The sequence below is a fragment of the Phyllobates terribilis genome, unplaced genomic scaffold, assembly GCF_046119375.1.
Source record: "Phyllobates terribilis strain yellow unplaced genomic scaffold, ASM4611937v1 Scaffold_4__5_contigs__length_816908805, whole genome shotgun sequence".
NCBI classification, from domain to species: domain Eukaryota; kingdom Metazoa; phylum Chordata; class Amphibia; order Anura; family Dendrobatidae; genus Phyllobates; species Phyllobates terribilis.
In genome coordinates, this window is record NW_027362764.1 from 30,382,967 (window position 1) to 30,401,853 (window position 18,887).

Below are 18,887 nucleotides of genomic sequence, written 5' to 3' on the forward strand. Positions count from 1 at the left end.
CTTTTTGCAAATTTTACATTTCGGTTTGCAAATTTCTGCCCTATTATTTATGAATAAAATACCAATTATCTTGATTATAGGAATGTTTTGTTTGTCACAGTTGATTAACAAGGATGTTTTTGCCTCGTCTTTCCTTTGAGGAACAGGATCTCCATCATCGCTCGATTCTCTCGAGGTGTCACCATCCCCTGATCAGAAATCAAAAATACCAGTTAGCCATTGAAAATGATTTGCAGCATTGTCACACAATGTGTCAGGAAATATATCGTGCTATCAGCTAGCGAAAACCAGTTCTACATTCCCAGCATTTCCATTGTTTCTGCATTTATCATGTGGGGTCACATCCACGCCCATTTCTGAGGAGTGTGAGAATTGATCCAACAATGACTTTCCCTCGCGGGAGATATTTGCAACATTTAGGTCCATTTCAATCATACGAAACTCAACATTAAAATATATATATAACTAGTAATTAAATATTCCAAACAATTAATGAATCTAATAAAAAATTAGAAAATGCATAAAAAATTAAATATTTTTATCTTCCCAAAAAGAGTCATGAAATGTGTATGGGACATAGAAAATAAATGTAAAAATTTTATGTGTGAAACTTACAAAAAATCCTGACATAAAAAAAGTCCTCTTTTTTGGAACGATAGTTCTACCTAATATTTTGCATGCTGGTCAGAAGACCGTCCCCTTACAGAGGTTTCACTGTATAATGTACATGTAAAGTGCTTAAAGGGGTTGTCCAATCTGCAACATTTATGGCATAAAAGTGGATCGAACCGCTGAACCGCATCAATCTTAAGGAAGGGAGAGGTGGTCTGACGTGTGCGGCTCCCTCCATTCTATGAGAGCTCTGAAAATGTACGAGTGGGCGAATGTCAAGATAGATACGGACACATTTACGGTATTTCCTATCAGTTAGTCATAATGTCCCGATGGGAATACGCATTAAAAAATAACTAAAAAAAACAAACATATTTGTGCAGAATTTATCAGAATGGGAACTTTTGAAATCACCTTTTCTTGTGACTTTGTTGCTGTTATTTGCGCTATTTTTTTTATTAAGGTTTAATGTGATACATTTAGTGCCTCGATAGATACAGCGCTTCTCTCTAGAGGTGATTTTTACATTTTTACTCCACGCCTCCACTTTTTCAAAAAGTCACAATTCACAAATCAGACTTAAACCTTATCTGCGCTGCTCACCACAACTACTGTTCTTTCTTTAAAAAAGTGTCGAGAACAAGATAAAATAGCAAAAAGTTGCAAATGTCTGCAGAAATGAAGCATGAATACATATATATATACATATATGTATGTATATATATATACATGCAAATATATATATATATATATATATATATATGAAATAAAAAATATGCCTACATGAAAAAAATAATATATATAGATATTATGGTACATGAAAAAAATATATGTATCCATAAAAATATGTATACATGAAAAAAAAAATATATATATACATAAAAATATATACATATACATGAAAAAAATATATATACATGAAAAATATATAAATACTGTATATACATGAAAAAAGATATATATATATATATATATATACATTCGTTAAAAAATATATACATGAAAAATATATATACATGAAAATAAAATATGCATGAAAAAAATATATATACATAAAAAAATGTATATACATGGAATAAAATATATATATATATACGTGAAAAAAAAAATATACCGGTATATGAATAAAAAAATATAATTGAAAAAAAAAAAAAAATATATATATATATATATATGTATATATATATATATAGATAGATAGATAGATAGATAGATAGATAGATAGATAGATGGGAAAAAAATATATGTAAAGCGCCATGGAATTAATGGCGCTATAATAATAAATAATTATATATATATAAATATATATATATATACACACACACACACATGGAAAATAAATAAATGCATAAATATATATATATATATATATATATCTTTGTGTGTGTGTAATATGGTATATATATGTATATATATAGTGTATAAAACTCTAAAAATATATACAAGGTAAACAATATTTTCTGAAAAGAGACAGAACAGCAAAACAAGACAAACTGTTATCTTCTTGGAGCAAAAAAAAAGTTACAAAAGTTTTCTTTTAAAAAAAAGTTTTGTAAAATGAATGCGCAAAGAACAGAAAAATAAATAAACAAAAAAACCCAAACGATTGTGTATGAACAACGCTACAACCCCCTGAGCTGCAGCCCGCAGTGCAGCGTCCTATGGGGCTGGAATGTGCTGCTGTACAGTGAGGGATCAGGGCACTGAATGCATTTTTTTTCTCTATTTTTTTTTTTTTTTAACTGAGAGAAAGACAGGAGGGAAAGAAGAATTGATGGAAAGTGCTGGGAGAACTTGGCAGCCGGTGGTGGCAGTTTTTTTTTTTTTTTTTTTTTTTTTTTTTTTTTTTACAAGGGCCTCTATGTAAATGTTCCTTCCTTCTTTTGTGGAACACCCCTTTCCTCCGACCCAGACCACCCAACCCCTATAAATAACACAACACTATAACTTTTCCCTCACATTCCTTCTTCCACTTTCTAAGGCGCAAACAAAAACTTTATCCATTAGAAAAATTTTATTTTTATTTATTTATTTTTATTTATTTTTTTTCATTTTGAAAAAAATAAAAAAGTTTTTTTTTTTTCCTAATTAGATAAAAAATAAATAAATAATAATTTAAAAAATGGCCAGCGAATTCAAGAAGAAAGCGTTCTGGAGGGCGGTGATCGCCGAGTTCTTAGCTATGATTCTGTTTGTTTTTATTAGTATTGGCGCCGCTCTTGGGGTCAATTTTCCCATCCAAGACAAAAGCAATGAGACGGCCGGCCGGACACAAGACATCGTGAAGGTGTCTCTAGCTTTCGGGTTGTCCATTGCCACCATGGCGCAGAGTGTGGGGCACATCAGTGGTGCCCACCTGAACCCCGCGGTGACCCTGGGCTGCCTCCTCAGCTGTCAGATCAGCATCCTGAAGGCGGTCATGTACATCATCGCGCAGTGCCTGGGCGCCGTGGTCGCCACCGCCATCCTGTCCGGCATCACCAGCAACCTTGAGGGAAACTCTCTAGGGCTGAACGGGGTAAGTTGTTCTTCACCTCCCGACATTCATGAAATAACGTCACGTTTTCCATCGTTTCATGTTATTTTGTGCTGGTTTATAGGATCTCTTGTATTGTAATATTTTCTATCGTTATGTTGTAACATTTTCTATATAATGTTTCTGCAGAAGTAACAGTAACAAATGTCCGGGTGTAACAGAGCGGAGACTGTAGATTGTAACTGCTCAGTACCCTATCCTGATGGTTTTACATAGGACTGCAGGTGAACCTGTCACTAGTGATGACAATTCATGACATTAGAGGGCGGCTGTATTCTGAAGCTTTTATCACGTTTTTAGGTTCAGATGTTGGACAAAAAGGAAATTGCTTCCGTCATGTGGCAAAGCGGAATCCTTATATAATGACACGCCGTATGTCATGTATTGTACCGACACAGCAGAGCTGAGCGTGTCACTGAGCACTGCTTCTGCTCGTATTGCCATATGCTATAGGTGGTGTTACATAGGACTGCAGGTGACATCTACTACATTATCTGTACTCAGAGAGTTATCACTGTGTTATCTGTGGTGTTACATAGGACTGCAGCTGACATCTACTATATTATCTGTACTCAGAGAGTCATCACTGTGTTATCTGTGGTGTTACATAGGACTGCAGGTGACATCTACTACATTATCTGTACTCAGAGAGCTATCACTGTGTTATCTGTGGTATTACATAGGACTGCAGGTGACATCTATTCCATTATCTGTACTCAGAGAGTTATCACTGTGTTATCTGTGGTGTTACATAGGACTGCAGGTGACATCTATTCCATTATCTGTACTCAGAGAGATATCACTGTGTTATCTGTGGTGTTACATAGGACTGCAGGTGACATCTACTACATTATCTGTACTCAGAGAGTTATCACTGTGTTATCTGTGGTGTTACATAGGACTGCAGGTGATATCTACTACATTATCTGTACTCAGAGAGTTATCACTGTGTTATCTGTGGTGTTACATAGGACTGCAGGTGACATCTACTACATTATCTGTACTCAGAGAGTTATCACTGTGTTATCTGTGGTGTTACATAGGACTGCAGGTGACATCTACTACATTATCTGTACTCAGAGAGTTATCACTGTGTTATCTGTGGTGTTACATAGGACTGCAGGTGACATCTACTACATTATCTGTACTCAGGGAATTATCACTGTGTTATCTGTGGTGTTACATAGGACTGCAGGTGACATCTACTACATTATCTGTACTCAGAGAGTTATCACTGTGTTATCTGTGGTGTTACATAGGACTGCAGGTGACATCTACTACACTATCTGTACTCAGAGAGTTATCACTGTGTTATCTGTGGTGTTACATAGGACTGCAGGTGACATCTACTACATTATTTGTACTCAGAGAGTTACCACTGTGTTATCTGTGGTGTTACATAGGACTGCAGGTGACATCTACTACATTATCTGTACTCAGAGAGTTATCACTGTGTTATCTGTGGTGTTACATAGGACTGCAGGTGACATCTACTACATTATCTGTACTCAGAGAGATATCACTGTGTTATCTGTGGTGTTACATAGGACTGCAGGTGACATCTACTACATTATCTGTACTCAGAGAGTTATCACTGTGTTATCTGTGGTGTTACATAGGACTGCAGGTGACATCTACTACACTATCTGTACTCAGAGAGTTATCACTGTGTTATCTGTGGTGTTACATAGGACTGCAGGTGACATCTACTACATTATTTGTACTCAGAGAGTTACCACTGTGTTATCTGTGGTGTTACATAGGACTGCAGGTGACATCTACTACATTATCTGTACTCAGAGAGTCATCACTGTGCTATCTGTGGTGTTACATAGGACTGCAGGTGACATCTACTACATTATCTGTCCTCAGAGAGTTATCACTGTGTTATCTGTGGTGTTACATAGGACTGCAGGTGACATCTACTACATTATCTGTACTCAGAGAGTTATCACTGTGTTATCTGTGGTGTTACATAGGACTGCAGATGACATCTACTACATTATCTATACTCTGGGGGTTATCACTGTGTTATCTGTGGTGTTACATAGGACTGCAGGTGACATCCACTACATTATCTGTACTCAGAGAGTAATCACTGTGTTATCTGTGGTGTTACATAGGACTGCAGGTGACATCTACTACAGTATCTGTACTCAGAGAGTTATCACTGTGTTATCTGTGGTCTTACATAGGACTGCAGGTGACATAGACACTATCTGTGCCCAGTTATCACTGTGTTACATAGGACTGCAGGTGACATCTACACTATCTGTGCCCAGTTATCACTGTGTTACATAGGACTGCAGGTGACATCAACACTATCTGTTCCCATGTATCACTGTGTTACATAGGACTGCAGGTGACATCAACACTATCTGTTCCCATGTATCACTGTGTTACATAGGACTGCAGGTGACATCTACACTATCTGTACCCTGTTATCACTGTGTTACATAGGACTGCAAGTGACATCGACACTATCTGTGCCCAGGTATCACTGTGTTACATAGGACTGCAGGTGACATCGACACTATCTGTGCCCAGGTATCACTGTGTTACATAGGACTGCAGGTGACATCTACACTATCTGTGCCCATGTATCACTGTTATATAGGACTGCAGGTGACATCTACACTATCTGTGCCCAGGTATCACTGTGTTACATAGGACTGCAGGTGACATCGACACTATCTGTGCCCAGGTATCACTGTGTTACATAGGACTGCAGGTGACATCGACACTATCTGTGCCCAGGTATCACTGTGTTACATAGGACTGCAGGTGACATCGACACTATCTGTGCCCTGTTATCACTGTGTTACATAGGACTGCAGGTGACATCGACACTATCTGTGCCCAGGTATCACTGTGTTACATAGGACTGCAGGTGACATCGACACTATCTGTGCCCTGTTATCACTGTGTTACATAGGACTGCAGGTGACATCGACACTATCTGTGCCCAGTTATCACTGTTACATAGGACTGCAGGTGACATCGACACTATCTGTGCCCAGGTATGACTGTGTTACATAGGACTGCAGGTGACATCGACACTATCTGTGCCCTGTTATCACTGTGTTACATAGGACTGCAGGTGACATTGGCACTATCTGTGCCCTGTTATCACTGTGTTACATAGGACTGCAGGTGACATCGACACTATCTGTGCCCTGTTATCACTGTGTTACATAGGACTGCAGGTGACATCGACACTATCTGTGCCCTGTTATCACTGTGTTACATAGGACTGCAGGTGACATCGACACTATCTGTGCCCAGGTATCACTGTGTTACATAGGACTGCAGGTGACATCTACACTATCTGTATCCAGGTATCACTGTGTTAAATAGGACTGCAGGTGACATCGACACTATCTGTGCCCTGTTATCACTGTGTTACATAGGACTGCAGGTGACATCGACACTATCTGTGCCCAGGTATCACTGTGTTACATAGGACTGCAGGTGACATCGACACTATCTGTGCCCAGGTATCACTGTGTTACATAGGACTGCAGGTGACATCTACACTATCTGTGCCCATGTATCACTGTTACATAGGACTGCAGGTGACATCTACACTATCTGTGCCCAGGTATCACTGTGTTACATAGGACTGCAGGTGACATAGACACTATCTGTGCCCAGGTATCACTGTTACATAGGACTGCAGGTGACATCTACACTATCTGTGCCCAGGTATCACTGTGTTACATAGGACTGCAGGTGACATCGACACTATCTGTGCCCAGGTATCACTGTTACATAGGACTGCAGATGACATCGACACTATCTGTGCCCAGGTATCACTGTGTTACATAGGACTGCAGGTGACATCGACACTATCTGTGCCCTGTTATCACTGTGTTACATAGGACTGCAGGTGACATCGACACTATCTGTGCCCAGGTATCACTGTGTTACATAGGACTGCAGGTGACATCGACACTATCTGTGCCCAGGTATCACTGTGTTACATAGGACTGCAGGTGACATCGATACTATCTGTGCCCTGTTATCACTGTGTTACATAGGACTGCAGGTGACATCGACACTATCTGTGCCCAGGTATCACTGTGTTACATAGGACTGCAGGTGACATCGACACTATCTGTGCCCAGGTATCACTGTGTTACATAGGACTGCAGGTGACATCTACACTATCTGTGCCCAGGTATAACTGTGTTACATAGGACTGCAGGTGACATCGACACTATCTGTGCCCTGTTATCACTGTGTTACATAGGACTGCAGGTGACATCGACACTATCTGTGCCCTGTTATCACTGTGTTACATAGGACTGCAGGTGACATCGACACTATCTGTGCCCAGGTATCACTGTGTTACATAGGACTGCAGGTGACATCGACACTATCTGTGCCCAGGTATCACTGCGTTACATAGGACTGCAGGTGACATCTACACTATCTGTGCCCAGGTATCACTGTGTTACATAGGACTGCAGGTGACATCGACACTATCTGTGCCCAGGTATCACTGCGTTACATAGGACTGCAGGTGACATCTACACTATCTGTGTCCAGGTATCACTGTGTTACATAGGACTGCAGGTGACATCTACACTATCTGTGTCCAGGTATCACTGTGTTACATAGGACTGCAGGTGACATCTACACTATCTGTGCCCAGGTATGACTGTACTGGACCCGGGAGCTGACGCTTCGGAGCCTCGGACTCTGGTGATGTTGATGGGAGACTCCGCAGGCAGGTTACACAGTGATACATCTGTATATAGCTGTGGATTCTTAGGTCTCTGGATTCTAGAGGGAGAATAAAAGAGATTTTTTTTCTTCCTATAAAATGACTAAAAATTAATGATAAACAATTATAATATTGTCAGTTTTATTTTTATTTTTTTTTATAATAATCATCACAAATCAGCAAATAACACAGAGATATTTGGTTTCCCTGTAATGATAACGACCCGCACAACACAGCGATCAGATTATTTACGGGGATTGGTAAATGGCGTAAAAAAAATGGCGTGATTGATATTTTTTCTCTATTAAACCCAGAAAAAAAGTAATAAAAATGTAACGCTGAGGTCGTGTTCACACGTAGCGTAAATGCTGCGTTTTTTCTACTGCTGTTTTTTGCAGATGTTCGCACCACACGACGCAATAACAATCTTCTCTTATTATTGGTGTTTGCTGCGTTTCTTTTATGCGTTTCCCCTCATATTTGATGCGATATGGAGCAGAGTTTATAACACTTTTTTAATACTACAGAAAAGCTTTAATTCTGGACTTAAAAATGCAACAATGTATTTTTTTCAGGCTCCACATAGAAGCCTATAGAGAAAAAAAGCACCAAAACCGCAGAGTTCAGGGGCGTCTTCAGACCGCAGAGTTCAGGGGCGTCTTCAGACCGCAGAGTTCAGCGGCGTCTTCAGACCGCAGAGTTCAGGGGCGTCTTCAGACCGCAGAGTTCAGGGGCGTCTTCAGACCGCAGAGTTTAGGGGCGTCTTCAGACCGCAGAGTTCAGGGGCGTCTTCAGACCGCAGAGTTCAGCAGCGTCTTCAGACCGCAGAGTTCAGCGGCGTCTTCAGACCGCAGAGTTCAGGGGCGTCTTCAGACCGCAGAGTTCAGGGGCGTCTTCAGACCGCAGAGTTTAGGGGCGTCTTCAGACCGCAGAGTTCAGGGGCGTCTTCAGACCGCAGAGTTCAGCGGCGTCTTCAGACCGCAGAGTTCAGGGGCGTCTTCAGACCGCAGAGTTCAGGGGCGTCTTCAGACCGCAGAGTTCAGGGGCGTCTTCAGACCGCAGAGTTCAGGGGCGTCTTCAGACCGCAGAGTTCAGGGGCGTCTTCAGACCGCAGAGTTCAGGGGCGTCTTCAGACCGCAGAGTTCAGGGGCGTCTTCAGACCGCAGAGTTCAGGGGCGTCTTCAGACCGCAGAGTTCAGGGGCGTCTTCAGACCGCAGAGTTTAGGGGCGTCTTCAGACCGCAGAGTTCAGGGGCGTCTTCAGACCGCAGAGTTCAGCGGCGTCTTCAGACCGCAGAGTTCAGCGGCGTCTTCAGACCGCAGAGTTCAGGGGCGTCTTCAGACCGCAGAGTTCAGGGGCGTCTTCAGACCGCAGAGTTCAGGGGCGTCTTCAGACCGCAGAGTTCAGGGGCGTCTTCAGACCGCAGAGTTCAGGGGCGTCTTCAGACCGCAGAGTTCAGGGGCGTCTTCAGACCGCAGAATTCAGGGGCATCTTCAGACCGCAGAATTCAGGGGCGTCTTCAGACAGCAGAGTTCAGCAGAGTCTTCAGACCGCAGAGGACGGAGATTTCATGGAATCGCATCCACTTTGCTTGGACATTTAGGTGGTGTTCACATGTAGAGTAAACACTGCGTATTTTCTGCTGCTTTTTTTGCACTGAAATTCTGCTGTGCTTTACTGTCCGAGCAAAGTGGATGTGATTCCATAAGAACGGCGCCCCCTGTGGTCTGAAGACGCCACTGAACTCTGCGGTTTTGCTGCTTATTTTTCTCTCTTGTCTTCTATGCGGAGCCTAAAAAACTCATAAAAAAACCTGCAGATCCTTTATTAAATGCAGAATCAAAGCTTTTCTATATATAAACAGCACTTAAAGGAACCTGTCAGCAGGTTTACCCCAAATGAGATACGGCCACCACCCCTCAGCTCTGATATACCCCAATCTATAGTGCTGTATATAAGCCCCCAATCTGACCTGCAAGACAAGAAAGGAGGACGGCATCTCAAGAACAGAGGAGGCGCCGGATCGAGACCAGCGAGGCCCCTCGGACCGGACCGCCCCCCAAGGGAGGATAATAAAAGCTCTTCTTCGTGTCTTGCAGGTCGGACCGGGGGCTTATATACAGCACTATAGATTGGGGTATATCAGGGCTGAAGGGTGGTGGCCGTATCTCATATGAGTGCGGCTTCACAACATCTAACACCTGTTCACACTTGCTTCAACTGTTCATGATGCTGGTGTGTTTTTGCTTCTTAGCAATTTCTGTGGTGTTACATAGGACTGCTGATAACATCCACTGCACGATCTGTACTCCTGCAATCATAGTGTGGCTATAGACATTGTCTTCTCTCACCTGTCACCTGCAGTCCTATGTAACACCATAGATAACACAGTGATAACTCTAAGTACAGATAATGTAGTAGATGTCACCTGCAGTCCTATGTAACATCACAGATAAAACACAGTGCTAACTCTCTGAGTACAGATAATGTAGTAGATGTCACCTGCAGTCCTATGTAACATCACAGATAAAACACAGTGCTAACTCTCTGAGTACAGATAATGTAGTAGATATCACCTGCAGTCCTATGTAACACCACAGATAACACAGTGATAACTCTCTGAGTACAGATAATGTAGCAGATATCACCTGCAGTCCTATGTAACACCACAGATAACACAGTGATAACTCTCTGAGTACAGATAATGTAGCAGATATCACCTGCAGTCCTATGTAACACCACAGATAACACAGTGATAACTCTCTGAGTACAGATAATGTAGTAGATGTCACCTGCAGTCCTATGTAACACCACAGATAACACAGTGATAACTCTCTGAGTACAGATAATGTAGTAGATGTCACCTGCAGTCCTATGTAACACCACAGATAACACAGTGATAACTCTCTGAGTACAGATAATGTAGTAGATGTCACCTGCAGTCCTATGTAACACCACAGATAACACAGTGATAACTCTCTGAGTACAGATAATGTAGTAGATATCACCTGCAGTCCTATGTAACACCACAGATAATACAGTGATAACTCTCTGAGTACAGATAATGTAGTAGATGTCACCTGCAGTCCTATGTAACACCACAGATAACACTTATGTATATTACTCACATGCATACATACATACAGTGGGGAAAATAGGTATTTGATTCTCTACTGATTTTGCAACTTTTCCCACCTACAGAGAATGGGGAGGTCTGTAAATTTTTATCGTAGGTCACTTCAACTGTGAGAGACAGAATCTAAAAACAAAACCCAGAAAATCACATTGTCGGATTTTTACAGAATTAAATTGCATTTTATTGCATGAAATAAGTATTTGATCATAGTTACATAGTTTGTAAAGCCGAATAAAGACTTGCGTCCATCAAGTTCGACCTGTTAGTTCTGTAATTGCTAAAGTTGATCCAGAGGAGGGCAAAAACCCCAAATGATTTGGCCAATCTTCACCTGAGGAAAAATTCCCTCCCGACTCTGAAACCAGCAGTCAGAATAAATCCCTGTATCAACCTACTATTTTGTTTTATTTTTAAGTATATGCTGAAATCTGCCTGGTATCTAGAAAAGCATCCAGTCCCCGCTTGAACTGGTGTAGTGAATCCGACATTACCGTCTCCTCACTCAGTGAATTCCATATTCTCACTGCTCTTACCGTAAAGAACCCCTTCCTATGCTGGTGCTGAAACCTTTTCTCTTCCAGTCTTAGTGAATGCCCTCTTGTTACCGTAATATCCCTCCTTTTGAACAAATCCTGGGCAAGGTCTGTATACTGTCCCCTAACATATTTGTACACATTTAATATGTCCCCCCTCAACCTTCTCTTTTCCAGGCTGAATAGTCCTAGTTTTGCCAACCTCTCTGGGTATTGCAGTCCCTCCATTCCCCTTATTAATTTTGTTGCCCTCCTTTGTACCTTTTCAAGCTCATTTATATCCTTTCTATATATTGGGGCCCATAACTGAGCACAGTATTCCAAGTGTGGTCTGACCAGTGCTTTGTACAGTGGAAGAACAATGTTCTCATCCTTTGCAGCTATACCTCTTCTGATACATCCCATTACCCTGTTTGCCCTTACAGCAGCCTCCAATTTAGTTTGCTATCAATCAAGATGCCCAAGTCCTTCTCCATCTCTGAATTCCCCAATGATTTCCCATTCAGTGAGTACTGGTGACTTCCATTTTTCCTTCCCATATGTATGACCTTACATTTCTCCTCGTTAAACCTCATTTGCCATTTAATGCTCCACCTACCCAGCTTATCCAAATCCCTCTGTAGGTCTGCACTGTCCTCTTTTGTATTAATTGTTTTACATAACTTTGTGTCATCTGCAAATATTGATATTTTACTATTTATCCCGTTGACTATGTCGTTAATAAAGATATTAAATAACATTGGGCCTAGTACAGACCCCTGTGGTACCCCACTAGTGACGCTTACCCAATCTGAGTATATTCCATTTATAACCACCCTCTGCCTTCTATCCTTTAGCCAGTTAGCTACCCACTTGCAGACATTTTCCCCCAGCCCCATCATTCTCATTTTGTATACCAACCTATTATGTGGCACGCTATCGAATGCTTTTGAGAAGTCGAGATACACGACATCCACTGGTTCCCCCTGATCTACTCGAGAGCTAACCTCCTCGTAGAAGTCAATCAGGTTTGTTTGGCAGGAGCGATTCCTCATGAATCCATGTTGGTTCGGGGTTAATAGATTATTAGCATCAAGATGCTCCGTAATTGCCTCATTAATAAAGCCTTCAAAAATTTTGCCCACAACGGACGTCAGACTCACCGGCCGATAGTTTCCGGCGTCACTTTTCGCTCCCTTTTTGAATATTGGCACTACATTCGCCTGTCGCCAATCAAGTGGTACAGACCCAGTCTCAACAGAGTCCTTAAATATAAGATATAACGGTCTGTCTATCACATTACTTAGTTCCCTTAGTACCCGTGGGTGTATGCCATCAGGTCCTGGTGATTGGTTTATTTTAATGTTACTGAGGCGTTTCTGTACCCCAGCTTGGGTTAGATTTGTCATACTTAGTGGAGGATTAAGTTTGTCACTTCTCATTTCTCCTGTTAGTTCTTTTTCCTTTGTGAAAGTTGACGAAAAAAATTTATTTAATAGATTAGCTTTATCCTCATCTTTCTCTATGATTTTCCCTTCATCACTTTTTATCGGTCCAATATTATTCGATTTAATCCTTTTACTATTTATATACATAAAGAACAGTTTGGGATTTGATCTACTTTCCCTAGCAATACGTCTCTCTGTTTCCTCCTTCGCTATTTTTATTTGTTTTTTGCAGGTTCTCGTTTTTTCCTTGTAACACATTAGTGCCTCCTTACTGTTTTCCTGTTTTAATCTCTTGAATGCCTCTTTTTTGCTATTTAACGCCCCTTTTACGTTCTTGTTCAACCATATTGGTTTCCTCTTATTTCGGGCCCTTTTACTCCCATACGGTATATACCTCTCGCACTGAGTATTCAGAATTCTTTTGAAGGTTTCCCATTTACTATTCGTATTCCTTTGATTAAGAACTTTGTCCCAGTCTATAAGTTGAAGGCTTTCTTTCAGCTGATCAAACTTCGCCCTCCTAAAGTTTAATGTTTTTGTTGTTCCCTTATTAATAACCCTACTGAAGGGCATTTTGAAATTGATAATATTATGATCGCTATTACCTAGGTGCCCCCCTATCTGTACCTCAGTTATTCTATCAGGCCTATTAGTCAATATTAAGTCCAACACGGCCTTCCCTCTCGTTGGTTCCTGCACTAGTTGGGAGAGATAATTATCCTTGATATTTGTCAAGAACCTTTTTCCTTTCTGCGATCTACAGGTTTCTGTTTCCCAGTCAATATCCGGGTAGTTGAAGTCCCCCATTACAATCACTTCATTATGTTTTGCTACTTTGTCTATTTGTCCTAATAGCAGATTCTCATTCTCCTCTGTTATATTAGGTGGCTTATAGCAGACCCCCAGTAATATTTTATTATTATTTTTTGTTCCCTCTATCTCTACCCACATGGACTCGACCCCCTCTTCTCCCTCTCCTATATCTTCCCTTAGTCTGGGTTTTAGACATGACTTTACATATAAGCAGACTCCTCCGCCCTTCCCCTGTTTCCGGTCCCTTCTAAATAAACTATAATCTGTTAAATTTACCGCCCAGTCGTAGCTATCGTCTAGCCAAGTCTCTGTTATACCTACGATGTCATACCTCTCCTCCGATATAAGCGCCCGCAGCTCATCCGCCTTATTGGTCAGGCTTCTTGCGTTGGTCAGCATGCAAGATAAAACTTTGGGGTTATTTAGCATCCTATTCTTCTCTAACGATCTAACTGTACTATCCCCACCCCCCTCTCCACCCTCATTATATTCACTTCTCCCCTTCCCCCTTGCTTGCCTCACATCTCACCTATTTCCTTGGTTTCCCCCCCCCGTCTCTAGTTTAAAAACTCCTCCAACCTATTAGCCATCTTCTTCCCCAGCACCGCTGCACCCTCCCCATTGAGGTGCAGCCCGTCCCTACGGTAGAGCCTGTAGCCGACAGCGAAGTCGGCCCAGTTCTCCATGAACCCAAACCCTTCTGCCTTGCACCAACTCTTTAGCCACTTATTCACCTCCCTAACCTCCCGTTGGCGCTCCTGTGTGGCTCGCGGGATTGGTAGTATTTCTGAGAAAACTACCTTGGAGGTCCTTGTCCTAAGCTTCCTACCTAGATCCCTGAAATCATTTTTAAGGACCCTCCATCTACCACTCACTTTGTCATTGGTGCCAATGTGGACCATGACCGCTGGGTCTTCGCCAGCCCCACCCAGTAACCTGTCAACCCGATCCGCGATGTGCCGGACTCGAGCGCCAGGGAGGCAGCACACCGTTCGGCGATCCCGGTCTTTGTGACAGATTGCCCTGTCTGTCCCCCTAATAATAGAGTCACCCACTACCAGGACCTGTCTAGCCTGCCCTACACTTCCCCCCTCCCCCTCATTACTGGAGCATACACTCCCCCGGCGGTCAGAGGATCTGTCGTGCTCCAATAATGCCGGTTCTGGACCAGCCTTCCTATACTTCTTCCCTCTATCCCTTCTAACTGTTACCCAGCTCCCTGCCTGTTCAGCCTGCGCTTCCCCACTAAGCTCCACCCCCAGTGTTGACCCATTGAGTGTCTGCTCGGTGAGCAGCAAACTCCGTTCCATGTTGTCGATGCTCCTCAGTACCGCTATCTGAGCACTTAGATCCAGGATTTGGGCTTCCAAGTGCACGATATGCTCACATCTCTCGCAGCAGTATGGATCCCTGAGCGGTAGCTCAGGGAATGCATACATTGCGCAAGATGTACACTGCACGGCTCCGGCCAACATGGACGTCATTCTAAATATGGGGATACAGTCAGTATATATGTACAAGTACAAAACACAATTATTTATATATAGGTGTATGGACGGGGATCAATTAGATCATCTAACAACCTGCAAGAATTCTGGCTCTCACAGACCTGTTAGTTTTTCTTTAAGAAGCCCTCCTACTCTGCACTCATTACCTGTATTAATTGCACCAGTTTGAACTCGTTACCTGTATAAAAGACACCTGTCCCCACACTCAATCACACTCCAACCTCTCCACCATGGCCAAGACCAAAGAGCTGTCTAAGGACACCAGGAACAAAACTGTAGACGTGCACAAGGCTGAGATGGGCTACAGGATAATAGGCAAGCAGCTTGGTGAGAAGGCAACAACTGTTGGCCCAATTATTAGAAAATGGAAGAAACACAAGATGACGGTCAATCGTCCTCGGTCTGGGGCTCCATGAAAGATCTCACCTCGTGGGGTAAGGATGATTCTGAGAAAGGTCAGAAATCAGCCCAGGACTACATGGAGGACCTGGTCAATGACCTGAAGAGAGCGGGAACCACAGTCTCAAACATTACCGTTAGTAACACACTACGCCGTCATGGAGTAAAATCCTGCAGGGCACACAAGGTCCTCCTGCTCATGCCAGCACATGTCCAGACCTGTTTGAAGTTCCCCAATGACCTTCTGGGTGATCCAGAGGAGACATGGGAGAAGGTCATGTGGTCAGATGAGACCAAGATAGATCTTTTTGATATCCGCTCCACTCGCCGTGTTTGGAGGAAGAAGAAAGATGAGTACATCCCCAAGAACACCGTCCCAACCGTGAAGCATGGTGGAGGAAACATCATACTTTGGGTGTGCTTTTCTGCAAAGGGGACAGGATGACTGCACCGTATTGATGGGAGGATGGATGGTGTCATGTATAGCGAGATTTTGTCCAACAACCTCCTTCCCTCAGTAAGAGCATTGAAGATGGGTCGTGACTGGGTCTTCCAGCATGACAATGACCTGAAGTACACAGACAGGGCAACTAAGGAGTGGCTGTGTAAGAAGCATTTCAAGGTCCTGGAGTGGCCCAGCCAGTCTCCAGACCTGAACCCAATAGAAAATCTTTGGAGGGAGCTGAAACTCAATGTTGCCCAGCAACAGCCCCGAAACCTGAAAGATCTGGAGAAGATCTGTATGGAGGAGGGGGCCAAAATCCCTGCCGCAGACTGTGCAAACCTGGTCAAGAACCACAGGAAACCTCTGACCTCTGTAACTGCAAACAAAGGTTTCTGGACCAAATATTAAGTTCTGTTTTTCTATTGTATCAAATACTTATTTAATACAATAAAATGCAAATTAATTATGTAAAAATCCTACAATGTGATTTTCTGGATTTTCTTTAGATTCTGTCTCTCACAGGTGAAGTGACCTATGATAAAAATTACAGATCTCTCCATTCTTTGTAGGTGGGAAAACCTGCAAAATCAGCAGAGTATAAAATACTTATTTTCCCCACTGTACATAGGTCTGGCTATGTGCTCGGCGCTGACGCCTGTACTCTCTGTTATCAGCAGCCGTCCTCTCACTGGTGCAGATAACACCTTGTGGTCAAGGCTGCGGCGCTCACATCGCACTTATTAGTATTCCTGTCATCTGCTCGCTGTGTGCCGTTCTCTAGGGAAGAATTTCAGGCTTTGCTCCACCACGGATGATTAGTGCAGCCATGTACACACATCCGGGGGTCTTCCACCCCTGTTTGGGGGTCCAATAATAGGATGATTTACAATCTAGTCCCAGATATTTATCTACAGATCATTGGCAGATCCAGTTTCTGGGTGACAGCCTCCGGCTTGTATAGGGGCTGTTCCTCCCCTCTTCTGGGCTCCTGACTGGGCAGCACATATACACCTGTGCCATTCAGGAGCCTAGAAAAGCCGGGTGACTCCCGAGTGAATTCTAATTCCAGCCACGTTACTTATTGCCCAGCTTTCCCAGGAACAAGTAAAAGAATGAAAGTGGTGACGACAATCCAGTGACTTGTACTTACTAGTGTGAGAATTAGAAGCAGCAGAGCTGATGTTGACTCCCGCACCCTGCCATGCTGTTCATATGGTGTTACATAGGACTACAGGTGAACTGACTGCACTAGCTGTCCTTAATGAGATCTCACAAAGCACAAGTAATGCAGCTCCACACAGCTAACACACTCGGCTCTACTACATCGTTTCGGTGTAGCAAAGTATTGTTCGGAAGAATGACATTGAGTATAGATAATGTAGTAGATGTCACCTGCAGTCCTATGTAACACCACAGATAGCACAGTGATAACTCTCTGAGTACAGATAATGTAGTAGATGTCACCTGCAGTCCTATGTAACACCACAGATAACACAGTGATAACTGTCTGAGTACAGATAATGTAGTAGATGTCACCTGCAGTCCTATGTAACACCACAGATAACACAGTGATAACTCTCTGAGTACAGATAATGTAGTAGATGTCACCTGCAGTCCTATGTAACACCACAGATAACACAGTGATAACTCTCTGAGTACAGATAATGTAGTAGATGTCACATGCAGTCCTATGTAACACCACAGATAACACAGTGATAACTCTGAGTACAGATAATGTAGTAGATGTCACCTGCAGTCCTATGTAACACCACAGATAACACAGTGATAGCTCTCTGAGTACAGATAATGTAGTAGATGTCACCTGCAGTCCTATGTAACACCACAGATAACACAGTGATATCTCTCTGAGTACAGATAATGTAGTAGATGTCACCTGCAGTCCTATGTAACACCACAGATAACACAGTGATAACTCTCTGAGTACAGATAATGTAGTAGATGTCACCTGCAGTCCTATGTAACATCACTCAATGACATTGAGGAGATGAATACTTTTCCTGATCTAATGATTCTCACAGCTGAGAGTTTGTTACATTGTATCAGTGCAGGTTGAATGGATCAGTTTGGGGTCCAGGCTCTTTTTCACGAGGCGCACTGTCTAGACTGGATACAACTGTAACAAACCCTCAGCTGTGGGAAGGATAAGCTTTGTGGTGGATGTAAGTGGGATTGCGACCGTCATTGGCTGGCACTGACCCATTGTATGAATGGATTACACTAGGACCCATCCCTCTATAGAAGCCCACAGCCGGGGGTCCGCCGAGCCCCTCTATTCTACTCCCACTTGATTGTGGCGGTCTTCTTCTGACCACTGGTAGGTATCCATATTCACTGGGACTTTCTGTCCGAGTTGTCAGGGATTGCAGGGGTCTGTGCGTCCGCCATACTCTGGAGAAGCAGATGTTGCCGAGTCTGCAGCAAACAAGTGGTTGGGATTAATTTCTCGCGTCTGTCGTTCACCACCCACGGGAGATCCATCGCCCACAACTGTTTCCTATTGTCTCATAACATTGCGGCTGACGGGTGTTGGAACAGTTTCCACATAGACTTGGCAGATCTTCCAGAGGTTGTATTGGTGTGGTGGATGGTGACGGTGGCACTGGCTGCCCATAATTACACAGTGCACATGGAAATCCTCCAGGAGAACCATCAGTAAAAATTACAGGCAAAATACCAATGTCAAGTCAGAAGGAACTTTAGTACCTGACCAAGAAGCAGCTAACTACAG

At 42.9% G+C, this 18,887-nt stretch overlaps 1 protein-coding gene across 1 annotated transcript in view; it reads left to right on the forward strand.

Annotated features, from left to right (window-relative positions):
- Positions 1–2,551: 2,551 nt before the first annotated feature.
- AQP1 (aquaporin 1 (Colton blood group)) overlaps positions 2,552–18,887 on the forward strand; it is a 35,302-nt gene continuing 18,966 nt past the window's right edge. Inside the window, exon 1 of the mRNA XM_073677211.1 lies at positions 2,552–3,130. Within this exon, the coding sequence (XP_073533312.1) occupies positions 2,735–3,130 (396 nt within the window). The 5' untranslated portion in view covers positions 2,552–2,734. The remainder of the gene's footprint in view (positions 3,131–18,887) is intronic.